This window comes from Tigriopus californicus, chromosome 5 (genome assembly GCF_007210705.1).
Source record: "Tigriopus californicus strain San Diego chromosome 5, Tcal_SD_v2.1, whole genome shotgun sequence".
In the NCBI taxonomy this organism is placed as follows: domain Eukaryota; kingdom Metazoa; phylum Arthropoda; class Copepoda; order Harpacticoida; family Harpacticidae; genus Tigriopus; species Tigriopus californicus.
In genome coordinates this window covers 5,675,525-5,702,229 of record NC_081444.1, presented here as the reverse complement: position 1 = coordinate 5,702,229, position 26,705 = coordinate 5,675,525, and the positions used below count along the sequence as shown (strand labels likewise).

At 41.7% G+C, this 26,705-nt stretch overlaps 1 protein-coding gene across 2 annotated transcripts; it reads right to left on the bottom strand.

The window, feature by feature from the left end:
• Window positions 1–1,659: 1,659 nt before the first annotated feature.
• On the bottom strand, window positions 1,660–25,280 carry LOC131881487 (uncharacterized). 2 transcript variants are annotated; one of them, XM_059228371.1, is made up of 3 exons: window positions 25,106–25,280; window positions 21,252–22,899; window positions 1,660–2,099 (listed from the first exon to the last, which is right to left on the bottom strand). In XM_059228371.1, the coding sequence occupies exons 2-3, from the start codon at window positions 21,709–21,711 to the stop codon at window positions 1,675–1,677; spliced, it is 885 nt and encodes a 294-aa protein (XP_059084354.1). In that variant the 5' UTR covers window positions 21,712–22,899; window positions 25,106–25,280; the 3' UTR covers window positions 1,660–1,674. The 2 variants fall into 2 exon arrangements, with proteins under 2 accessions (XP_059084354.1, XP_059084355.1); XM_059228372.1 differs by lacking the exon at window positions 25,106–25,280 and adding an exon at window positions 24,524–24,760.
• Between the last annotated feature and the right edge of the window lie 1,425 nt (window positions 25,281–26,705).

Sequence of the window (26,705 nt, the reverse complement as noted above, 5' to 3'; positions counted from 1 at the left end):
ACACTTCACATTCTGGCCTTGATCAAGTCTAAAGGACCTCAATTTCCAACTAACCTATACTTACGTTAGCCCTAGGGCTTGCCCTAATTCAGTAATGGATATTCAAAATGAAATTGAAATCCCCAACTGAACCCTTCAAAAAAAACAATTTCGCAAAAGCTTATATCAAAATTGACACTAGTTGTTTCTTCTTAAAATGCGATAGTAGTACGTACATGCTACTGCGGGTGAGTGAGTAACTTAGGAAAGTCCCTTTGAAATTAATTTTGAAACAACTTACGTCAGATCTTGAACTTTCCCATTTTCATGTTTGCCCTTGGCTCATGAACATACCTCATGAACCCCTTCAGTTCTTGCATAATATCCTGTGGAAAAATGGGCCCTTTGAAGTGGTAAAAGTAGCAGTTGGAAATACCGGAACGAACTTCATGTTCAGAAATCTTTTATGCCTCTCAGACGCTCTTGTATGAAAGTGAAATTGGTTTGGCCCGACATTAAGCCACCGATTGTATTCGATAAGAGTGCGACCATTTGGTTGAAAATGTACAGGCCTTTTCTCCCTAATTCATTAACGATAGCCAATGTGGCTTGTGGCCTTGGATCAAAATCTTGACCCAGAGTGGAGGGAATGGAACCCCAGGAAATCTCCGGAGTTCGCTAAATGTTCCACTTTCATGTTTGACGGATCTCATTCAGTGTTGGATCCTTTTGTTTCAGTGTTATGAGGTGGAATGCGGGGATGGCATTGTCTTGCTTTAAAAGCCCCAAGGCCATCATAGAATTGGGGAAGTTCGAGCCGTCAAAAAATACAAAAGAGAATCTGTTCGAACTCGCAATTTTGATGGGTTGAAAGATTGAACCTCTAATACCATCTGATCCCTGGAGCTCAATGAGCAAAGGGATGATTTCGCACGAAATTGATAGCATCATATCAGCTTCATATCTTCCAAGTAAGCCTCGATTAATCCCAAATCTGAACAATAGAGCGACAAAATAACAAAGTGAGCTATTCTGTAAAACTGGTCGTTCAAAAAAAGGAGCAATTATCTTTAAAACCTAAAACTTTGCGACTTTGTGACAATATTCCAATGATTCAATGATTCCTGAACCAAGAGAATCATTCCTTAAGTACCATTTATCAAAAGTTAGACGACGGATTAACCAGAGCCTACATGCAGAAAAATGCAAATCAGTGATTTTACGATGCTCAAATTGCAATTTAAAAGTGTTGAAAATTGAATGTGTTTTAAAAACTGGCAATATGTACAAAGGAAAAAAAATGGATTTATAACTAGAAGCAGTGACATGAGCTCGTATGTCTTGGCAAGGCATTCGTGAGTAATGGGCTCCTTATATTGGTAGTATGCTAACTTATGAGATCAAATAACTGGAAATTTTGGAAAAGAAGTGAACTTTTGGCCGTGACAAAACATCTGCTTGACGAAAGAAAAATCAGGATTATGTTTAGAGGCCGGGTTTCCGTAACGAGTTTCCGTGGTGCTACAAGGAATATCAAATGCCGCCGAAGATATTGGTTAGTAACCCCAGATATGCAAACCTCTCGTCACTTATTTGGGCAATTTGTTAATTAAGTCAAAAAGCATTCAGGTTAAAATTAGGTCCCTGTATTGCAAGAGTACGACAATAAGTTCTCGTGAAATGCAGTACAGGGCACTAGTTAGAATACCGAAGAGAAACAAGGGTCTTCCGTTTCCTGTTACCTTTACCTTTAATGATTTCCGCCACGGAGGTGATTTTTCTTTCCTCGCTCCGAAGACCAACCATGAGCAAAAATTGTTGCCAACCGGATTGAATCATTTCCCGGACCATTTGCTTGCCGGATTGGCTTTCCCGGGTCGCTTCCCCCTCCTCTTCATCTGTATCCTCATCGTCAGGATCGCCCAACTCTGCATCCTCTACCGCATTGTTCAGTCCAACTTGGCCGTTGGGTCGTATCAAAGGAGTGCGGCTGAAAGCAGAGGGAGTGGCTGCCGAAGCGGCTGGACTGCGACGAGAATTAGAGCCGGCACGCCGCAGTTGCCCTGCCGCTCTTCGCGAGGCTCGGCGAGAAGCCCGTCGGCGAAATGCGGATGCAGGCTCTGAAAGAAAAGAAACGAGAAATTCAATGGCCGGTAATTGGTTAGGGGTGCTCACGCAACCTTTGTAATGCCAAGGCATTTATTTCGTGATATTTTTTGAGTTTTAAGATTTAGCTATTCAGATGCAGTGAAAAATGATTTGGATAGAAACTGCACTCTTTTTAATAAATATTTGATGAGACTTTTTGTCTTTATTCTGGTACGCAGGAGGGGAAAATATGAGATGTCCATTTCCGATACAATGCCAAACATTCATTGTTACTAGAAAGACACCCTGCCGTCCAAGTAGTTTACTTAAACTGATGTACACTCCTCAAGTGTAAAGGGTTTCGTTGATTTTTCTCACAAAACTCGAAGAATTCTGCGCAATGGGTACCTTTTAAAATATTCTTTTGATATCAATATCTTCGTTCTAGTTTGATCAATTAGTGCATTCCCGTACTATATTCCTATTGAAGTTCAGAACACGTTAAACTGCAAACAAGATCTAGTTGAAACTTATCTTGAAGAATCGATTTCAAGCCTCGATGTGTTATACTGGACACAAGGATACGCTATGAACTAATGAAAATCACTCTTTGAGAACAAAACTTACTGAGGATTTTTCCCAATAACGTGTTGATAATAACTAATAAGCCTATATAGGACATAAGAAAAAATACCCGGCTGCTCAGCCCTACGTTTGATTGTGTCCCGTTCTTGGAGACAATTCAATCTAAACTTTCAACGATCCCCTCTCTTTTGGGTCCAAATCCAAACTCAGTAGGCTTTGTTGCTATTTATTGGCGACCAAAAATGCGCCAGATAAAGGGAATATACAGTATATCCGTGAGTCAGCGGACAAACTCTCGATCGAGCTTGCCCTTGGTTTTAGCAGTGACGGTGACGGTGGTTTAGATGGCATTCCATTGAAAGATGTTCCAGCTCAGTGAGTGAGACTACGCCAGTAGTAAGTCTGTTGGCAGACAGTTCGACCAAAACGGCCTTTTGCCTAACTGCCCGGCTTGTCATAAATCATTTGTCATTTGCTGGCTTCTTCTTGGCTCGTCTTGGCATTGCATTTTAGGCCACAGGTAAAAAATGGGAAAAAGAAACGCAAGACACAACAGCCTTTTGACTCTAACCTTCTTTGAACTCTGAGGAGAGTTTCTTGGAATTGGTGTCCTTGGAGAAACCAAGAAAAGACAACGAGAGCCAGAAGAAGTTCCTCGTTTCTACCACTTGCAAATACAAGAACAAAGAGATCTTGAATTTCAAATAGGGACGCGCTCGTCTATGTTTTTATGGAACGAAAATAACAACAACAACAACAACATCGAACAATGACCTGTTGTGTTGTTGTTAGTCGAGAGCCTATCATCCACTTCGATCCATTGTTTTCGAATTCTCGAATTCTGGAATTGGCCATAGTCAGAGAGACCTTCAGTTTGTATTAGCTTTTTCTATTGGCGAAATTCTTCGCTCTTTCTATCTTTCTGACTCGCAAGAGAAAGAGAGACGTGGGAATGGGAGAATGGTTTTGATCATTTATATCGAGAGTAGGGGGAGGGAAAGGCCCCCTTGGAAGGAGAAAAAAGGCCATAAAATGCCCCATCCATTTCCGCTTGAATTTCAGTCGAGGTGCTCGGAGGTGGTCCACATTTGGCACCTTTGGACGAATGAGACTCTCTCCGAGGTGCCTTGACAAGAATTTGCCTTGATTTAAGAGAAGGAGACCCATATTGAGTCGCAAGCTCTTAATTGTATCCCTTCGCGTCCATTTATAGTCTGGCCCTCCCATTTTGGCTGCCTCAAAAGTGTCCTTGGAATTTGCACCGGCCATTGGGCTTTTTTGGCGCAGATCCGTATTTTTAGACTTGGAAACGTCCTTCCCCCTCGTTATGTACAGTACACTATAAAGAAGAGAAACCCCCACATGTACTTTACAGATAACATATCTGGGGGCTTTTTGGGCCCAGGCTGGACTTTACGACCCACAACCACCCAAGGCCGAAGGAAAAAAGGGCAACACATTTTGAAGTCAGCACCTCTTGGCTCTTGATTTTGGGGTCGTTCTCACAGAGCTCGCCCTGAATCCGAAAAAATCCCGTGCCAAACGGGAATACGTAATTCTACCCAAACAGCAAATTGCTTCAAATGTATTTATGTGATGGACTTTGAGCACGGTAAGAATTGGCAGATTAGAGTTACAATCCAAATCAATTATAAACCCAAAATCGAGGTTATGCGTGAAATACTCGTATATAGGAATTTCCGAGACGAGCATATCCTGAGAAATGAGAAGTTGAAGCTCTACTGTACATAAAATTAAAAGAATAGAACTGAAATGTTCGACAACACATGACCTAGAAACCATGATTGTTGGCCTTGCATGGGACATGTTTAGAACCCGGCCTTTCTTTCGAAACGATGAATGAAGTTAAAGTCCCCCAAAATAACAGATCGCTGTGAATTTCAATGGTCAGGCATGGTTCAAGTTATTATCTTGCATATGGAAACATGTCGGATGGACCAATGAGACGAATCAATGCATTTTATCTGAAAATATTTTCACCAAGGCCAAGAAACCCGAAAGTGCAAGGACACTTGAGGCGATGATTCAAAATTTTATATTGGAAACCATTGAAGTTGAATAGTGAATATCCCATTACCACATGGCCACAAATAATCTTGTTTGCATCCAACCATGTCCAAAATACGAGTTGAGAACCACCAGAAGATTTCATATAAACTGAGCTGTACTCTATCTCAAAAGGAGTCTGGGTATCTCATTATATAGAAGCACAATATACCAGGCAGGTCATTCTTTCCCGTCGCATCCATTAAACATCACGGAAGAAATTAACCTGCTTTCACGAGAGCTCAGAAGGTCTTCCTGAATTACTTGCTTAGGAACATGGGATGGATGGAGTCTAACGATTTTTTGTCTTTTCAAACCTACATGGAGTCGCTTCTTGGGTACAGTAAATGGAGTACAATGTTGTACTTTCCAAGAGTTAGCGTGTAACACGTTCCCCATCCACTCAAGAACCAAAAGCAAAAGAAAGAAAAACCTGGAGAGCTCTTTGCGATCACAAAAATGAAACATTGATCTTCTGGCAGCTTTACTGGAGCAAAAACACTTTGAAGAAAAGTGGAAGCTGTCTTGAGGTTATGAGGAAACGAAGTTGGCCTCGTAAAAGAGCACTACCCGTTTATGACCCCTCATCATGATTAGAAGATGTTTTTAGATCAAACGGGGATCCTTATCACCAGATTATACACAACCAAAATTTGCCTGCCAGGCAGGCCAATCTGTAAATCTTTACATGAGTCTAACATGACAATGGCCATGTAAGACCCCAAATCGACACGACGAAGACTTAGAACTCCACCAACTCTGCAGATTTTGTCGAACGAAAGGTCGTTTTTTCTGGTTTGAAGCTTCTGGCTTCTCCGAACATTTTTCAAACGACAACCAGATGAAAAAGTGTGAACCTTTAAAGCAAAAAAGTTTTCGTTATTTGTCTTGGACACTGAAAACAGCGTTGAATGGAAGGGAACAACTTCTCATTCATTTGAAAAGTGACTTCAATTACCGTCTGGACTTTGGTGACTTCGGGGACCTTCAACGGCGCTTGGCAACTCATTTGAACACTATCTTGGTGTTCAGTTGACCTTTGTTCGGTCGTTTGAAGGTCTCTCAGCTCGTAACCGCCTTTTTGCATCCCAGTAATTAGATTAGCCGTGGAGCCTTCGAACATTGGCATCGCTTAACGTAAATGATCCAATCTCTTACCTCTTTGAAACCTCTTTCAAGGGGATCAACTTCTTAAGAATTCACGGGTAATCTTTGCGTGAGGGAATCTTGATTCTTGGAATATGTTCCTCGATATTTTCCGAAAGTTTCTCGATAGCCTTGTCTTGCAATATTCATGCTTAGCCTGGCCAGAATTTGATACTGTTCCCTGTATTGTTCCGAACCCTTTCAATAACTTATCATCAACGGTTCAAGCCGACTTTTTGCATGATTTAAGTAGACTCGTCGAACATTCTGTCAGAAAGGAGAAGAAACATAAAAGGGCATATGGATTATGATTGAGTAGGAAATTCAAGTCTGCCAAAAGACTTTGGGAAATAGAATTGCACCAAATTTCATCACTGGACTGAACCCGTTCAGAGAGTATGTACCCTTTTTGAAAACTTGGACGATATATCACCATCAATAAGCCCTAAAAGCGTTCCTAGCCCGACAGTCATAATTTAAGGCAACTTTGCAACTAATTAATGTCCGTTTCTAGAGCCCAAACCTAACCTGGATCTTTCGATGGAAAAAAAATTGCATCCGTTTTAATCGCCTGCATTAAATCAAGCCTTCATTTTTTTGTCATTCAAATATGATATAGCATTCCTTTTAGCCATGTTTTGTCTTTTCGTAACCGAAACTGAAGCCTTAAAAATCAAAGTCACTCTCATATCCATTGAAGACCAACGGTAAATTAGCCGTTGTCTATTTTTTGCTTACCACAGTGTTATCTTTTCCAGAGATTGAGGGTATCCTCATGAGACGCTATGTAGAGAAAAGATTTACACGGACTCAAAACCAGCCCAGGACCAACATAGACAGCATAACTTCGACTTTAATGCTGAAAAAAGTGCCAACAATATGCCGATAATATTGATCGTACAGTAAATGGCTTATGCTTTTTGGTATTTTTTAAAAGCAAGATAATATAACTTGAAATATGTTGCAACTTTTCCGAGCCGTTTATGGCCCCACAGCAATAAACCATCAATATCATAAAAAATCCAAGTTCCTCATTGGATCTGATTTACATTACTCAAATGTTTATACAATTCACTTTTTTGTGAACACACCATAAACTTCAGGTAGAGCTTCGAAATTGACAGAACGCTCATCATATTTAAGCTTGAGCCAATTTAACAAAGATGCAACATTTGGGTTCCATTTCATAGCTTTTTGTAACTATGGTGCAAATGACGGAAGCTCGAGTCACGTCCAGCAAGCAACCCATTACAGCTGTTCATAGTAAAGGGCTGGGCTCTGTTCCGGTAGGCCATATTAATCAAAAAATGCGTGTCTTGAGACCATCTCATTTTTTTTTTTTTAAATTCGTAAATGTTGGCCGAGATGAATTCCATATCGTCAGGGTTATAGAATTCCGCCAGGATAAAGACGTTACTAAAGGGCTCCAATTTCGACAGTTTTGCCAAAATGTAACTGACGGATGGCCTTATTCAAATACAAGTGTTGCATCCGTATCTTGAACAGTCAACCTCAATGAGTTCTATTCCAAGCGCTTGTAGATATTTAAACTGAAATAAGAGGGCATTTGATTTTGGTACCCACAACAGAGCTCACCGATTTGCATTTACATGTCCATTTCCAAGTCAGATATCAGATAAGCTCTCCATCAATAAGGGTGTGGATTTAAGGTCTAATCGCTGCCTTGAGGATGGTTAGGTAAGGGAGTAAAAAGGGGACCTCTGTCATAACAGGAAACTGAGCTAAGCACTTCATCACATCCTCTCCCTGTCAATTTAGTGCTGTATTTGTGGCTGAATATTTCTTTTTCCTCCATCTTGGTCTCAAAAAGTCACAAGTTTGCAGGCTTTGGCTCTGTCTATCACAGTTAAACTCTATCATTTGAAAAGTACAACTTGAAGGATACAGGTTCATAAAAGAATGCAATTTGCTTCAGGTAATCATCAAACGCAATTGCAAGTGATGAGCTATAACTCTATGTCAAATGCAGAACATAATGAATTCTGTAGTCCAGCCATCAATGCATATTGCAATTTATCTATAGTTATACGAAAAATGCGGTAGGAGGATTAGTTAGGCAAGTTAGTTTGATACCCAATCAAAATTAATGTTTCATGAAGATATTCACATTAAAAGTAGGTTGGTTTCTTTTGTTAAAGATGAACAAATAACTTGAATCTTCACATTTCTTTCAGAATTTAAACTCCAAATAACCAATATGGGCAATGAAAACGCATACACGATATAAAAATTGAAAATTTGTAATTTGTTTGTTAATATTCATATTTGGGTGGTTTATGTGGCCAAAAGTTGGTTCAATTACTTGTTACAATTTATCTCTGAAAGATATTTTTGTTGACCACTTTTACCTTTTTTGAAATTTGGTTTGAGAGCAAGGGGTAAACTCTTTGAAATAGATTAATGTTTTGATTTGCAAATAGTTACCTTCCAAAATAGGTCAAAACTTAACCTCATCCCCCAAAAATATTGCTCCGGCTGCTACCTTAAATCTAATCCAGCATATTGTTAAAAAATTACACCATTTTTAAAGATATGGATTTTTTTTTTGCATTCTAATCATTTAAAAGCGCACAGTGTTATTCCAACCTAGTGTCCAATGACAAATAAAACAATGGTCTGAGCTTAATCTGCAAAACTGTTTTGTTGGTAATTTTGTTGGATAGAAAGTGTTTGGAAAAATCCTAATCCTAATAAATCATGTAAATTGCTTGTTTGTTCTGAAAGTGAGATATAATTTGATACTGTTTGACGCAATCCGATTTTAAAACTTATTTTTTAATACTTTTCTTCCTCCAAAAGCCAATTCCATAGACACATTCAATATGAAATATTGTGGAAACCTATGAGGCACTAATTTAGGAATTCCTCGTGGATCCAATTGAAATTGAAATCTACAATATCCAACAAAGGCATGAACTTTACCTTATTATATACGTATGTGTAAACAACTTACAGTGAGAGGACAGGAATATCATGTAGCGTGAATGATATTAATTCTAGGGATCTAAGACTGCTTAAAAAACTGAAAAGAGCTTATGTAATAAACCGGGGGTCCGAAACTTCATAATCTTTTAACGTTGGACCTAAGGCAACACTTTGTTTTGTCTTACCTTGCCTTATCGCTTAAAAGTCATTTAGAAAGGTATTTGTATAGAATCCCTGACCAACCCTATGTTCAGGGGGTTTCATAGATCCACTTATACCAATTTGTATGGTAGAACAAATGTTTTATTACTGTTCTTGACCATTTATTGTTACAGTTTGCTTTTAATAATCCAACATGGCAATTTTTACATAGAATTGTATTTTCAATAGCACTGGGTATTACATTTCCTGTAGTGGTTAGAAAAACCCATGAAAAACCAAACCAAAAAAATCATAGTAATTTCCTTTCAAGAGTGAAGCAATATCAAAAAACATTTAGTCATTACAACAGCTACTGTGAATCCCATAGTCAGTAACTGAAGGCACATATTTTCCCTTCTTTCAAAGGAATCTTCAACATGAGCAAACTCAACAATCTACCATCAATCAATCCTTGAATCATTGCCAACATTGGTCAAACCATTTCTTTTCTCATGAAATGAATGTGGTCAAGGCAAAAATTTTACATTGACAATTGAAAGAAACTTTCACAGCTTATCATTCCGTTGTTGACGACTTCAAAAAGAAGCAATTATTCACGACCCTTTTCCGAGCCCAACCCTGTAGTGGACTGTGCAAAGCCAACTCATTCCACATTGTGCTCAAACCCAAGGGGAAAGAAGAAAGGATGTTAATTCCATGTAGGTGTTCAAGCATGGAATCGAAATTAAAGAAGAAAATGTGAAACCGGGTCAGCTTTCCCTACTCTATTCGAGTCGTCTCTGCTCTATCTACAGAGTAAGACGAGAGGCCTTTTCTTGGAAAAGAATGTCATTTCTTTCATCTGTCTTCAAAGCCTGTCTGAAATTCAACCTGGCCATGTTTGAATGCATTAAATTTGGTCTTCCTCTTCTGGTGAACATGTTTTTCGAAATTGGAGAGGTGAAGAGAGCAAAACAATTCCACGTTTCAATGCTTAAAACCAAGTCTTTTTTCTAGAATAGAGCGTACTCGCCGCTCCAATCCGATTTTCTATCATTTCATTACCTGGAATTTCGATGAAAGGGGGATTGCTTAAGCGATAATGGCCAATCACCGAGTCATTGTTCTGATTTGAGTGTGACTCATTGGGTGATTGGTCCAAAATGACTATCTGGAAAAGTCATTTACTGAAGTCCTCATTGAAGGTCCTGGTAACGAGTTTTGGGTCTCATAGCTCAGAGGGAGGGGAAAACTGGGCTCACTTTTACCTTTGGTCGCCATTTTGAGAATGTGTCCAACCATGAAAATGGGAAAGAAATGGAATCGTTTCTTCTCTTCCCCCAAGCAGATCGGCGGCCTTTCCGACAAAGCTGAGGTCATTTCTCACACTCCATGAATCTGGTCAAAAGCCAGATTGGTTGGCAAAAAAGAAAGCCAACTTGCTTTAAACTACGTACATGATGTTGGCAAGCTCAAAAGGTTTCTGGACTCCATGATCTCATATTTCAAGTCGTTGGCGAATTTGTGTTCATTCCTCCCCAACGGAAAGCTTGAAAAGCGGAACCCAAAGCGAGGAAGAATTCTTTGTCGTTGAGTCACTCTTAAAGATAAATGGGTCTGCTTACATTGAACGAGATTCGATGTGAAGCTCGACATTTGTGCAATAAATGGCTTCTAAATTCATTTTCCAATTCACATTTCAATCAGAGTCAAGGCTTGCCTCAAAGGCTACCCATTCTAATTTTCGAGCCAGTTGGACCTGACCCCTGAGTAAAAGGCTATTAACGCGAAAATAGCCATGTTTTATTAATGATTGTGGCTTTGAAGCCAAATTGAGGTTGAAGCTATTCCTTTTTTAATCACTGCACGGCTATTAAATTTCTCAATTCTGCTTCTAGAACAAGCAAGAAAAGTCAAATTTCTCTGGGTTGAAAGGGCTTACCGATCTCAATTCACACTCTCCTAATGTGCATTCAATATTTGGATTCGGAGAGGCTCAAAGAAATTGAAAGAGCTTTTGACTCATCCGTATGCACAAAGAACCCTTTCAGAGATTGTTTGGCTTGGGTCTTCAATTCATTTTTGCAACACAAGCCAAAGTACGATTAGTTCCATGTTCCATAACAGAGAGACAGACCAGGAAACAAGTTTTTTGGAACACGGCCGAAGTTAGTCCGACCTCCCACAGAGTACGAAGGTCAGTTCCTTTTTCTGAACGGAGAGGTGTCAATAATGACGGATGTGCGTGCAACCTTCTGTACTAGACTTACATAGATTTTGTTCCGTCTAGGTAATATGTCAACCACCTTCAGATCAAAGACAGAATTGCAGGGTTCGAAGATGACTTCCAAAAGTAGTCCAATTGTGATGGTAGACAGCCAACCACTACATCAAATTGCCCAACGGTCATCTTCAGTGTAATGTGGTTCTCCCTAGGGACTCGTTTGATCCAATACGAAACGCAATAGGAAAATGAGTGGATGTACCGTAGTAGTGATTGTTCTCAAAGATGGACTTGCCCATGATTGCTTCTCTGTCAGATTTAATCTCATTTATTTCCCCTTCCTACCTTTGAGGAACGTCTCCCTTTGGTAAACATTCAACAGACCGTAATACACATCGAGGGGTAAACAACACCTATTGTACATGTTGATGGTCTCAAGGACCTTGGGATTTCTTGGAGAGAGACGCTTTGAGAGACGCTTTACGTACATAAGAGGTCCAATTGTTTGGACAAAGTAGTACCTCTAACCCTTTTTCGTCCCTCGTGATTACTCGCATGTTAGAGACATTTATATTGAACTTTATGAGCATTAGTTTGTCATTGCCGGAAGACAAAATAGGACGTAGTATTGGGACTTGTTTTGTGCACATTGTATAGAAACGATGCTTCTCTTTTCACTATTTTCATTGCTAAAAATAACTAGGCTATCAAGTTCAATTCTGTTGGACCAAAAAGTGCACTTCGTACTTCATGTAAGACCTATTCTCAATCTGGTCATATTTCAAGTTTTTCATAGCAGGTGAAATATCAAATAGAAGCATACATCCTTAGTAGCTTTATAATTACACCTCAATATTCTTGTCATAGTAAAACATCTATCAAAAGTCACATGTAAAAAAATGAAGCTGAGTGCCTTTTTTGTGGTCAGCACTAAATGACTTTAAAGGCCACGGTTTTTGAGATAGTATGATGAACTAATCAAATTATACGGTATCGATCTGTACCAAATAACCCCGTGAGAGGTATCAATCCAGGTTCCAAACTAAAAACTCAATAATGTCTCTTATTGAAAAAAGAAACTGCAGGTTACTGAAAAGGTTAAGAGTTGCACACCCATTTCCATTAATAAGATAATGCTTGCTTGCTAGTGTTCTTTTGAGTATAACGAAAAGTTGCTGACATTGAGAAGTGAATGAGACAATACTATATTGGTCAAGTATTGGGCCGTAAAATTTGCCGTGCATCCAAAAATGTTTGACCAATCTTGGGAGATGATAACAAAATGAGAAGGTGAGAAAGTATTTTTCTATTTCAGGGCCTTGAATAACTCAATGAGATTCGCATCTTGACATGCAGAAGATACAAAGTGCAACCAAGACGCCTAAAGTGTCTGGATATTCCATTTCTTTAATCTCTTTTGCATATTGATTCTTCGATTTTTCTCACAGCTGAGATGCTCTCTCGTTCTCGTTGGCTTTCTGGCATTATCGACATGTTCGTCCTTGAATTCCTGAAAAATGGAGTTAGCTCGCTATCACGTTCCAGGATCGCCGAGTTTGAATGTTATGACAGAACTTTCTTCCTTTGGGAGGAAATATCGTGGTGGGAACGAATATATTGAAATTACTAGGGAAAAAAAATCCTGTCACCAAAGTGGCCTTGAATTGAGTTCGAGGACATTTATCTCGTTCTTCCCTGGTTTTCTAATTTCCTTTGTCGAGAGACCGAACGTTTCGTTTAGAGGACAAGATGAGAGCCACTCCTGTACTGTATCTCGCATGAACGTTCACGAAGATTATTGCTCTTCCAAGTTTGATATTACTTGTGCATTAAAAGAACCTGTCTCATTTCTCAGGGAAGGCCAGGTTTTGAGTTACTTCAGGAAAACAGAAACTGGAAGTAATGCCGAAACTTTAGTTCGCAACAAAGTCCTGATTGATCAAAGCCCTTTCACTGAACTGAGTGACAGGAAATGCTGAGTAGAAAGGAGCTAAAATGTAAAGAACTTTGTCATGGGGTATTGCCTTTGCTCTTTGCATTTATGGGCATTGCTCGTACTACATACAAAGGGAAGAAGTTTCCAATTCGAAAAAGCAGATCTGCCCTGGGAAAAAGTCGTTCCCTGTATATTCTCTTTGTCTTCACTTCCAGAGTGCACATTCTTTAGACCCTGATGAAAGTAATGAGTGTCCTACGCGTACGTTGTTTGTCGAAGTTTAACGCTGAGAAACCCCTGCCCTTCAATTCAATGAGGAGAGTCTGAGCAGTTTCTGGATTAGGCCGAAGCAACTTGGTTGCCTCATAAGTAATGGGCCTAGTTATCCGAGTGAAGTTTCTTTTTAACATTTCCAGTCAGTATGTGTAGAAATCTATCGGTAAGAGAGTGTTCCCTTGCCCTTCTTTCAGTAGCTAATGATGATCAAGTACGCCCCTGGCATTGTAAACTTTGACGATAGAACACCAACCAAAACAATCCATTGTGAAAGTATAGTCATGGAAACTCGCCCAGGATTCGTTGGCTGTATTCTTGATTAATGAAAAATCTGTGGAATTGGAAAACGTGACTTCAAGCGCAATGGGTGGAACTTACACGTTTATGTAGTAAAAAGTCACGTTATTGAAGCTTTACCTATATATGTGCACAGGGGTTAAAATGCCATATCTTGGTATTTTTCTACCTTGAAAAACTTCTCGAATTCCAACGAAGATCAAAAACTTCCATAACATGAGAGGGAATTTAGAAGCACATATTTCACGGAAATTAGGAACACACTCAGTAAATAATCGAATGAAAATAGGCTTTGATTCAATACACCTCTATAATGGGATTTGATGTTCCAGTTTTCAGGAGTACCACAGCCTGGGCAAAATTCAAATCATGAACGGAGTACTGCGATCTTTATGTTTGATCCAATTTTTCTATTAGGGAACAACAACGCCACTTGAAAACATCTTTAGACTTCAAGCTCCAAGAAAATCTTGAGATCAAAGAGTCCACTTCAATTCAAGGAGAAAATGGAGATATACTCTTATCCAAAAAAGGTTATTTCCTTCGCCCTCAGTCCCTAATGACGAGACATTACCAGAATTTTCCATGTTGAAAAGCCAAGACTACTACTTGCGTTTCAAAATGGGTGGAATTGGAGTCCAACTACATTCGTTAACCATGGACAATCTTTATCCACCGCAAATTGCCCCTGGATCCTTCATGAAATAACAAGTTTATGGTCTACAGAACCTCTTCTTGGCTTGCGTTGCTCCTTTAGAAGAAATGGGTATTTTAATGCCCATCATTTTTTGGATATTTAGTCCTTTGAAATTGGTTTATCGGGCTTCATTCGATCCAATGGGCCACCCAATGCCGAGGCCCATTTAAAGAATGCAGCATTTCACAAGGAATTGTAATGGAACATGCCTCGTCATCAAATTCTCAAGCAATTACGGACATGTGCCGATTCCGTAACCTTATCACTGAAATATATGTTTTCTTGAAATCTGGCTCTTACCACAAGGTTTTCGTTGGCGTGACACGCCCACTGCCAAAGGTTTGAGCCCAGCCGTCAAGGGCCAAAAGGACCCACGACACTAACAACTCCAAAAACTCTCAGTAACTCCCTATCACTTGCCAACAATTCTTAGAAGGCTTAGCCTCACAATGTATGATGTGACTGAAAGAGAGTCTCCAAATCCAAGAGGAGGATTGGCCTCAATATGTCATTCGAGGTCAATCCAGTAACCTCCAAGAGGAACCTGTAGGGGAAGCCCTCTGCGAGTGTGTGAATTGTCCATGACCTTAGCAACGACCTTAGCATGAAGTGCTGTCACCTCTCCAAAGGACTTTCCGTTAACGGTACAAAATGGAAAGCATGCTGAATCATGGAACCAAAATGTTGATGCTAAACAACGCACGTGTACTAGTCGTAGTGATGATAAAAGTTGTACTGTAGGCTGACTGCCCTTGTTCGTCATCCAGAAAATGGTTGGCAATAGAGAGGTCACTGAGGCTCCCCTTAAGTACAGCACCAAGTTTATGGCCTCGATGATGATCCAAGGGGCAATGGGGATTTAGGCTTGGTCATGCGGATCCGGCAGAGGTGATCAATGCATGTCAGTCGTTCCCAACCTACTTACGTAAATCCAGCTTATATCCAGCTCATATCAAATAAGTATTTATATGCTTTGACTACAGTTCGATTTTGAACAGCATGTGGTTTTGAGTGTAAATTTGTTTTTCTACTTTTGACAGGAGATCAACATCTTTGTGATTTATCTGTGAACCCCAAAATTCTGTTTTCAATATAGGACTACCCATTGTCCGACGAACCAACTTTGACGAACTCTGAAAGTGGATCCAGAGATCAATACTAACACGTGACCTTGTGGAACATGTCCCTCTTTTTGTACTGCCAAGACGTGATGACTAACCATCCATTGGATGTCGATTCAAGGCTGGACCAACCGTATATGCCATATTCTGCTCCATGGATGACGATGTTATGCATAGCTACAAATTGAGTTAATCATTCCGTGCATGACTGTTCCTTTTGAGTGTCTCCGATCACCCAAATCTTGAAAAGAGAGACCAACCGAGGAGGCTCGAGGGAGCAGCGAGAGGGCTGAATGGTGGAGGGAGATGGCTCTCTTTAGTGCCAGACACCACGAATGATGACTTTATTTGGCACATCTTTTTAAAACAACAACCAACTATGAATACTAAATGGAGAAGGACGTGTCACGTAGGAAGGTTAGTGAGTCGTTTCCAAGGCCAATAATAGGCACTTGTACACAGCAGCAGCTTAAAGAAAACTTTTTATCCCCCTTCAAGCCTTCCCTCTCCATACGTCCAAAAGCGACCGCTTTGCTCAGGGAGAGAGAGAGTGTGTGTGTGTATGTGCATATATTGTATGTCTTGGATATGTTTGTATGTGTGGAGGTTCTTGAGTGGCTGGCACACCTCAATTCCTATTGGAAAGACGTTTTTTCGCTCATTCGTCTGGCTAAAGAACGTCTTGTGAAAGTTTGAGATTGTCGGCACCAAGTTGGTTGATTTCCTTTGGTTGCAGCGCCACCAAGTTTGGTAGATCGAATTGGAGTGGAGCTAAAAAGAAACCGAGCTCTTTTCTTTTCGTTTCACTGTCAGTACCATGGCACCATTAGTGGGCTTGAAAAGAGCACGTGAGTACGGAAGGCGTCCTTCTCAGATCCCTAAGTCGAGTCTTACTTAGTGACTTGGATCACAAATTGACAGACCGGCGCTCACACTCACACACACTCACACACACCTTGGCCATGCTCTATGATGGGTGTGTACTGTGTGGGTGAGTTGGTAAACCAAAGAAGGTAGGATCCTGTTCATCAAGTCTGATTCATTAGTCGTACTAAAGAATGGATGGGCTCGGATGCTAAAAAGGCCAATGATTAGGCGCCTGAATGTCTCTATTCATGCCCAAAGCCCATTCCAGAAGCCGAGAATTCCCGTTTCCTGACCTTGGCGATAACGAATTGCCTCCTGGCATTGTTCCATTCTGCTCCCATATTTGGTTGTCTCGCTCGTTTCAAGCGTGGTTCCAATTCACTTGAATGATAAAGTGAAATTCCGCAATTGGCCGCGTCTACAGTGCAGTGCTGCACTCAAGGCCAATTGTGTTTCGTGAGATTTCAAGCGACTAACGAAAAGTGCAGTCCATGAGGGCAAGAAACACACGGCCAAGAAAGGGAATCGTGCCCTCGTTCCAACATCATGGCCAGAAAGATGGAACGAGCATCCGTGGACAAGAAAAAAAGAGAAAAAAACAGGAAAGGCCAGTGGTTCCAATTTGAGGTCCATGGGTCAAGCCAGCTCCCTCAAAGGCTCATGGTCTTGTCGGAAAGGCATCAATCATCCACAGGGCAAGAAAACTATGCCACTCTTAGAGAAAAAAGCCACACTAACTGGCTCGAACGCTGGGTTCGGACTTTGGCTCGTGGATTTTGTTGATATGGCACCTTTAACATCAAACTGACGTTTGAAAGAGTGACTTGGTCAGGCAATTTGTCTTCGATTGTACGAGTTTGTCGGGGGAAGCAAAGGAGAGCCTTAATAATGTTCTTCTCATTTGAGAATGTGTGTGGATGCACCGTATTTTCCCTTGGTTCAAGCTTCAAGGATGGAAAGCGAGCAATCTACGTATATCGAGCAGAGTAGCGAGCGATGCCTCGGATCCATGCTTCATTGTGGAAGAGTGCAAGGCGGGTTGAATGATCTACGAACTTGCAAACATCGTACTGAAATAGCCCTCTGCTCTCCTTGAGATCCGCTTGGGCAGCAGTTTTCCTACACAATACCGGATTCTGACAAAATATTGGAACATTCTTGGAATTCCAAACCCATCGACAACCGTCCTAAAAGCATGCAAAGTAAGCGGAGGAAGTTAAAGGGGATTTAAGAGGAACAAACTATCCGTCGTAAATAATCCGTCGTAGCAGATCCATAGAGCTTGGAGTCCCTCTTCATCACGCACACATCTTAACCTTGGTTGACTTGACCTAATTGAAACCAAATGAGACCTTGGGCAAGGCCATGTTTGAACAATGTTTTCATTTCCCCAGCGGCCTCAGCGACTCCCTAACTGTGGTATCAAGTATTCACTACATTCTATCTTCCCCTTCATATACTATATGTGCTATTCGTACTGTGGGGGGGGGCTTGCAATTTTACCAAAGCCCATTTTGCTGCTTCAGCTAGTATGTACCATACGTACGTACACGTACACTCACCACATTGGCAGAACTGGCTTTGGTCGGTTATGAAGATAGGAAAGTAAACAAGAACTATGATAGACCTTTCTCGAAAGTTGAGAAGGGCTCTTGGAACTTGTTTCGAAATCCCCGTTCGGGTATTAACGGATGGCAAACTCATACCAGTCAAGACTACAACTACCACTGCTACTAGTGCATACTACAATTATCACAACGACTAGGAAGGCCTCCATGCAAAATAATCGCAACCTAAAGAATGAAGATAGCGAGCGGGGCTCAGAAAAAATAAATCCCATTAGAGTCGCCGTTGTTCATAGAATTACTTGTCCTGTGATATCACATGCTACATGCAGACCCAAGGACCTTGGAATGAGGAACATCCAGGCACACTCACACTTACAGACTTGCTGGAAGCGAAACAGGACTTGTCTTGAAAGTTATGAGACGGTGCATGCGTGCGTGTGTGGGTGTGTGCGTGGGTGTGTTAGCGTGGGTTTGTTGCCCAAAGATATGAAAGGCGCTAGCGAACAAGAGAGACCCCCTCGCAATGTGATTACGATATGTTTTTACCATACCTCACTATATGTGTAGGCTTCTCAGGAGGAGTATTACACAGTACAGCCCAAAGTTGGGCGCCGTTGGATTAGCTTGTTCGAAACGTACACCTGACTCGAATGTGAATGTTTGTTTGGCCAAAGTGAACAACGGTATGGACCCTGGGCCGGCCGCCAAGGTTAAGAATTAGATCAAATTAAGGCTATTGACATTATGAAACACGGTGTTGCTACTTCGTTCGAAGCTTTTGTGTTGGAAAAAAGAAGACTCAATTTCGACTGACGCACAAGCACGGACTGTAGCGCTGAGTTTAGGTTCAGGTGAGGGAAGGCCAGAACCGATTGGATTTCGAGTGCCTTTGATTTCATTACCTTCAGAATTAAAGCCTATTTTTAGCCTCTCAGCAGGCAACAATGTATTTATTGGAAAATAAACCTGGAGCCACGAATAATCAATAATGTATGACTTCTGAGACAACCTTCGAATATTCCTATGCATGTGCCTCGCCCACCAAGAACCATTGAACTCTTACGAGGAAAGAGAAAAATGATGGCTTATTACTACCTTACACGGTCATTACCATATGCTACGTGGGAAGGTCGTCGGTAATGCAAAGGGACAGTTTCAACCTTTCTCCACACATGAATGGGTCCGATAATACGTGAAGGTAGCACGAAAGTGGACCCCACTTCACCACGGGAAACACCAAACAGACCGTGGACCATTAAATGGAGCACATTGCTTATGGAAGGCAGGCAGGCAGGCAGGCAGGCATCGAGTCACGGACTTGGGAACTGGACTGGTCAGCCAAGTCTCGTTTCGTTTTGAGATCTTGTCGCCAAGGACGAAACAATAAAAAGGAAGAAATTCGAAATGGTCAGCCTCGAAAGGACAATTTGGCATGAATCTATTTGAGGAGGAGGAACATGATTAAGAAAGGCAAGTTCAAGAGTAAGGAACCGAACCAGATTGATGGCCTACTACTACCATTTGCAGATTGGCTGAGTTCTCTTTGGTTTGAATGGAGGAAAGTAAACGTCTCTGAGCTGATTTAGTCGCACGTGGCCACTCTTATTAAGCTTATTTCGAGCATGTTTCGTGAGCCTGTTTTCGAAAAAGGCCAGAAAGAGATGAGGGAAACCGATTGGAAATGGATCGATGAAAACCTCTTCTCTCGCCTAGTGTTAAATGATTCCAAGATCTGGATCCAGTGTACCAACAGACGCCAAGCAGATCAGCTTGGAACCAAAAGCGAGATCCAATGAAAGCGTCTCAATGGAAGGCTACTAGGGTGGCTTTGATTAAGTCGTTTCATTTCATGAAGACCGACCAAAGCAGAAAGAGCCAGGAGGGAGCCCACAACAAGAATGATCCGTGGACGGCGAGGACGACACATTATTAATTCCATCTCTAGAGAAGGAACAGATATCACATTAGGGCCATGATGGAACGGGATGAGAGAGGAAGTCGAAAAAAGACGCCAGACCAAACAGAGAATGAAGGAAGGAACGAACGAACGAAGGATCGAAGGAACCAGCAGCGCTCGAGCACTCGAGGTCACGGCGACAAAAAATACCGGTCTTCATTTCGACATGTATTATTGGCAGGTATTTCCCATTATCGATCCAAAACGCGGGTGGAACAAGCCACAGTTGTTTGGCACTCTCGCGTAAACAAGTCTACCACTCTCCCTGTTGCTCTCTGCAGAGTACGTTTTGTACCAGCGAGTGTACGTACATACATGTAGTAGAGGCTGTTGGTTGATGACTGTCACGAGGTATTTTTCCTGCGGGTTGGATTTGATGGAAATAGAGTAAATGGAGATACATTGTTGCCAGTTATCTAGTGTGATGAAGGAAAGATGTATGGTATTTGAAAAGCCTGGCGAAAAATCTGTCACGGCCAGACAGAGTCGGACGAAAGTTCTCGAGACTCTTTTGTCAAGAATATGACATCTGATAGTTGGGAAAGAGTCTGATCTTCATCCTTTACCTAGATGTGTTCCGTAAGAATTTGACGTTAATAGAGCTCGACTAACTCTCGTTGAAGGAAATGTTCGAGACAGCTCTTAAAAGGATTCTAAGGATACTAGGCCCGGGCACTCTGGACTGATAAATTGGCCCATTATCATAAAATGCCCAAAGGATTTGCTCGTTAAAAAAGTTTGCCTGGAAAAAGTATCCAAGTTTCTAGAGCTTGATTGCAGGGTCTTGTGGTCATTCTGATAAGTGACGACTGGGTCTCCGTCAAAGGATCGATTCGGTTCAATTCCACGCTTTCCATAGTACTTAGATTCGACTGATGAGTAGGGACCGAGTTTTGAGTCACTGAGAAAAATAAACTTGGATTTGTGTGGTTTCAATTTAATTTGCCTTTCTTTCACAAGCGCCTCAAAAAAGGATTCTGGTGTTGTACATTGACCCACAGATGAGTAAATGAACCTAGATAATTGACATGTTAAGATTCACGTTGCTTAAGAGCTGGCAATAAACAGTAGAAATGGCTGAAGTTTGAAGTCATTCTGAATGTCACATATCGTTGGCAATTTGATTAGTACCTCCTTTGGCCATATTTAATCGCAATATCACATGAAATATTAACAACATTCATTCACCTCTCTTTAAAGTATATGAAATAAATCCTGTTAGCACATCCTTCAGCATAGCGTATCCCCCAAAATGGTCTTTGCATTAAGCGTGCTCAAAAAATCGACCCCCCAAAACCCGAATTATACTACCTTTACCGGAGTCCTCGTGGTACTACGTACTACGTACTTTCTTACCTTGTTGCTTTTTGTTGCTCGAGACCCGCTGACTGACTTTTCTCACAATACTGAAAGCGCTCACCATGCCTTGAGCTATGGACATGGGACTGACCGGCGGGAGTGGCATCCCGCCCTCATCCAGGGCTACATTCACATTCTCTTGACTTGCAATAGGTGGCAACAAGAACTCCTCATGAGGGGCTGATTTCAATCGCACATTCCGCCGAGCACGTCGCACTTGAAGCGTGCCACCCTGGCCCGAACTGTTCAAAAGAGCCTTTTCACTCTCACCCACGCCTTCATCGGCTTGGAATGATGTGGATGGCTTGGAAGCGGAAGAGGAACAGGAAGTCTCTTGGGGGACATTTACGGCTGATTTCATGGCCATGATCGCGGCACCACTGCTAGTCGCCAGAGATGATTGGGGATTGGCTGCCGCCCCAAGCGGTTCCACCGTGACCTCGAATTCTTTAGTCATGCTAGTCCAAGGGAGGCTTATCCAGGGAAAGAGAGAGAGAGAGAAAGGGGCAGAACGGGAGGACTTTGAGTTTCAATTCAAACTGGGATTGATTTTTTTTCCTTTCGCCTCAACGGAGGCTCGACAAAAGGTGTCAATCAAGTGGCCAGAATGATTTCATTCCTGATGAGACCAAAGATCAAAGAGAAGGGGATGTGCTCCCTTGAGACGGGAGAGTGGCTGGATTGTGAGTAAAAAGTTTGATTAGCTTTGGCAAGTGGAAACACTACACAGTGGACGAGAACTAGCAAGAGCCCACCAATTTTTCTTGGAAACATGAAGCACTCAGTGTGATGTATGGAGAGAAGTCTGCGGTGACTGAGTTGGCTCTGCGCTGGGTTCTTTTTATCCTAAAATAGATGACATAAAACTTGGGATGATGGCCTACGGCGGGCGAGAGACTTTAAGATAAAGATAATCGATTCCGCCGTTGTTTCCTCGAACGAGATGGAGTCTGTTCCGTTCTGGCCTTGACTATTTCTCACTCGACCTTGGCGTTACAGTGGTAGCAGATAAAAGGACGCAAGGCTTTGGCTTCCCGAAACACAAAATTTGCACAATTTCTTCCGTGAGAAGGTGGATGTGTGGTATTCGTGTTCTCTATTCAGTGCCAAGAGCCTGTGGAGTGGAAACTCTCCCTCTAACCAATGAAGAGCTGAGGTCCATGGTTTCCAATGATGATATGATGGGTGAAAAGCGGTTTCTCAACTCACACGTTAGAGAGATTAATGGAGAGATTTGTCACCTGGTCGGAATCCCTCTCGAGGTCCAAATCACTCTCACATTTACCAAATGGTCCAAATTTCCTCGGAGACATTTGCACATCCCTGACTGGCATTCACATAATCGACCGTGCACAAGAAATATTGCTTCCCTCGTTGTAGAGCCCAATCTCAAGCCAGAGTGGCAATGTTGTACCAGGAAGCCAAAGTCCCAACTAAGGAGTTCTTTTCACTTCTTTTGGCGATAAATTCCTTCACAAGCTCAACTTTGGTCATAAATCAGCCGGTGTGACCCCGGGACCGCGATGAATCTCTTCTGGAGAAAATGATGGCTTGCCACTTTCAGACAGGTTTGTTCGGAATCAAATGTCGTCTTTGGTCTTCAAGGGGGTGCCATGGCTGTTGTGTACAGGTCCTCGATCCGTCTCTGAAATGCCAAACAGTGAGGCTAAACTGGGCAAATAATTGAGCAATGGTACTCGAGGCCAACATGATTCTATGACTTATGATAATGGCATGTTTGGATAGTTACTAATGATGACCTCCAATTACACATCCCTTTGGGTTGGCTGAAGAAATGTGAAGTCGACATGAATGTTTGCAGGTCGAGTACAGCTTGAGGTCATCCTAGAGGATCAGAACAACTGCATTTCTTCACCTGTTTAGACCACCCTAGGGTGTAGATAAAATGACCTTTGCAAAAGGTCTGTTTCAGACAACTTCATTTGAAGTTAGTGTCGAATTTGATGACCATGTTGTGAATGTTACGTGACGCCTCATTGGGCACAATTAGGTTAATGGACGATCCAAATGGCCCTTGTTTAAGGAGAAACATTCGAGAACAGTCGTTACTTGGATTGTCAGAAGCCTTCTTTAAGAGGGCATTGCTGCACATTTTTGGGAGGAATGGCAGAAATGCTTGTCCATAAAACATCCCAAGAAGGCCAATTACAACGGAGGAGGCCAGCGAGCTAGAACTGCCAGTCAGCTAGCCAGCCACTATTGAGATTCCAAGCGATTTTCTCAAGCCTCATCGAACTCTCCTAGATTTCCTTAAAAACCCCAAGAGAGTGTCCGGTCGTTGGCCAAGGAAACACGATCCTTGACGAAGTTAGGATTCTTTCCACAGTTCTCACACAGTTGTTCGCCCCATCCTGATTCCCAGATTATTATCAGTTCCCGTTAATCTCTCGCAGGCGATTCTCAAAGTCGAACCAAGTTCACTTCTGTTAAGAATCGGACCGACCTTTGGACCTTGAGTGGTCCAAAAGGGTTCCAACGCCGTTTTTTTTACGTTACCCCCCCAAAGTTGGCTCTTTAAGGAGGCGTTGCAGATAACTTTTATGTGGACTCGAGGAGATGATGAAATTATTCAAAAGAGGTAGTAGGAGAAGTGCCACTCAACCACGATTTGAACTGACCAACGTCCATTTTGATTCGCCCATGGAACACTCGGTCCAATGGACTAACTTTCTATTGGCGGTCGCCAAAGTTTGTCCACAGTTCCGCCTCCTTTCAATTCCATTTCTTATTATCTCCTTTCTTGAAATCATTCAAACTCAATTGAAGGAGGGAAAAAGATTTTCTCTCTCACAAGGATAGGGATAACAATTCATCCAATTTAAAGCCTGGCGGCCCTATCTTCTGTCCCTGGCACAATCTCCATATGTAGATGAACTTTTCAGAGTCTACCTCCCTCTACACAAATGCGAACGCTCTTGAAACGCGTAACCTCATCTGGCGAATTTCCTAAACCCTTAAAAAAGTTTGGGAAATGGCGAGAAATTCCATCAGAAGCACGTTAGGCTCAATGATTTGCAATTCTAAGACATTTTTCCTACTTTCTTTTTTTTTCTTTCTTTGAAAGAGTTCCCCCACCATCTTGAGATTGTCCAATTCGCCACAATCTGGCCTCTGAGATGAAAAAACTTTGGAGCTCGATCGGAAGAACGGCTTCACTTGTGCATTTCCATTTTTGCATTTGGCTAAGGATCTCCTGCCAAGGGTTATGCTATTTGGACCATTGTTCTGTTCTTGGTTCCGGCACTAACCTCATCAACATTGGAGCAAATGGAAGGCTCTCTTCGATCGTTGTGCGAGAACAAAGATTTATGGAGGTGTACCCGCAGAGCAACTCAAAATGATTGAAATGTCACGTAACACATTCGTCTCGCGCAAACTACATACTATACTGTAGTAGATACACTGTCAGTGAAGGCAACAGTGCACAGACATTGCTCCTCATAGTTGAACACTGTGTATGGTGCACTTGTCTTGAATTCAGGCCAAAAAGTGCTTGCCTGACTCAGTTTTCCATAGTTTTAGCGTGGAATTCTTTGGGAGATGAATGGATCAAACTTGATGTGGCAGGCAAAACATCCTTGAGGATCTTTATAAAACGACCGTCAACAACATTTTTCAGCCTCTTCTTCCTACGCAAGTTGTATTTAAGGCCTATTTTATCTCGATGCAGGTGTTAATGGACACTCTACCTCTAGCCAAAGAAAGAGAGAGAGAGAGAGAGAGCTCTTTACTTCGAAGAGTGACACGCTCTTGAAAGAACGTGCTAACAAGCCGTAATATTACGTGAAAAAAAACAGGATGAGTGTTAATGTGTCCTTCTACCCTCTTACCCTTTCAGGAGATGTTGTTCAACGGCCTGATGATCAACTTTCACCGTAGGAAAAACCATTGAGAATTGAGCACCAGTTCACCAGTATTGAGACACTTTACACAACTACTACAAACGTCAGTACTCAGTATTAGTAGTAGTAGAACTACTACTTCTACTTCCACCACAGCCACCGTCTCTCCGTGTGCCACGGCCAATGGCCTCACTGTCCCACGTTGTCCCAATGAGCGCACACGCGCTCGTCTCCTTGTAAGACAGTCGCACTGGGCGCCGTTGGAGTTCCTTCTCACCCTCGCTCCATGCGCTCCCTTCGCCGCTCTCTCTTCTTTTGGCCTCTTGAGACTGCTCGAATTTCCCGGGACCAGCACACAAAACATCCGCACGCGATATTAGGAAGACGAAAATGCCGGAGATTCGGAAAATCTTGCGCTCTTGCCAGACCGGCGCGTTATTATAAGTTTGGATTGACTTAGGGTATATTGACAAATTTAGTTTTTGAAAATGATGTATATTTATATCATATTTTAGGATGTGATAGATGTCCAGTGTTATAAAGCTTCTCAGGCTCGCCAAAGATCTCAATCGTGGGTAGAGGTTGTTAAGAGAGTTGTTTCATTTCTGGAAAATGGCCGACTCTCTACGATGTAACCAATAGCCAGGAGGATTTCGGGCATTTCGCTATCCTCAATGGTATACACGCACGAATATACATACCGGCACTGCATAATCATAACCTTTTCATTTTTTTCATGTGCACTGGACCGCATGGACTCAGCTCATCAGGGATATTACAAATCTATCTGTTTGGTGCATACAGTTGTTACCTTTATCAATTTCGAACAATCTTGAATCGACATTACGGTTCTGAGTGTGAATACCATGACGATTTGTTTGACGATGTTTTTATATAAATCATATTTGAGAATTGTTTCTTTAAGTGACTTTGATCGGGTCCTAATATGTCTTTGGGGTTATTGGGATGATGAAAATATTACTTGCAAGAAAATAGATGAGATTGACAAGAAATGTGAAGCACATGTACAAGACATCAGCGCAATACTTTCATAAGGGAACATTCGTGCACGAAACTGTGCAAGGAAATCAAAATGTTCCAGATTGATCAAGACAAGACAATTTGACCACCTGTCAACGTTCACAATAAACTTGACGAATATCAAAAAATACATAAACACCAACCAAACTGGACCAACAATTGAGGCTGTCACTATCACTGTCATTTAACACAACAGCTTGCTCTTTATCATTAAACGTAACATCTGGCTGGTGACATTTATGCTCTCTTATCCTTGCTCATATTAAAGTGTTACATCTCTCGCACTTGGAAATGTTCCCGAACGAATGCTCACAAGCATTGTTACACCATGTATATGCTACAATACGTGTACAGTGAGTGAGTAAGTAAATAAGCACATAAGCAAGTCGACCGTTGTATTTCCTTTTCCTGTTTCAGCCTTCTTCGAGCTTCCTTGTCCTGTTTCCTTTCGATTTCTTCTCTTCCTCCTTCCTCACGCCAACTTGTTCCCAAAACTCGATGGCAAAATAAGATATATACTGTATATACAGCACTAGCAAACGAGGCT

What these genes read in the sequence shown, in the direction of transcription:
- LOC131881487 (XM_059228371.1), bottom strand. Translation starts at nt 21,711, where the DNA reads ATGACTAAAGAATTCGAGGTCACGGTGGAACCGCTTGGGGCGGCAGCC. An exon ending in GAGCAACAAAAAGCAACAAG is followed by an intron (nt 2,100 to 21,251) that starts GTAAGAAAGTAC and finishes CTTTTCTTTCAG; the next exon opens with AGCCTGCATCCGCATTTCGC.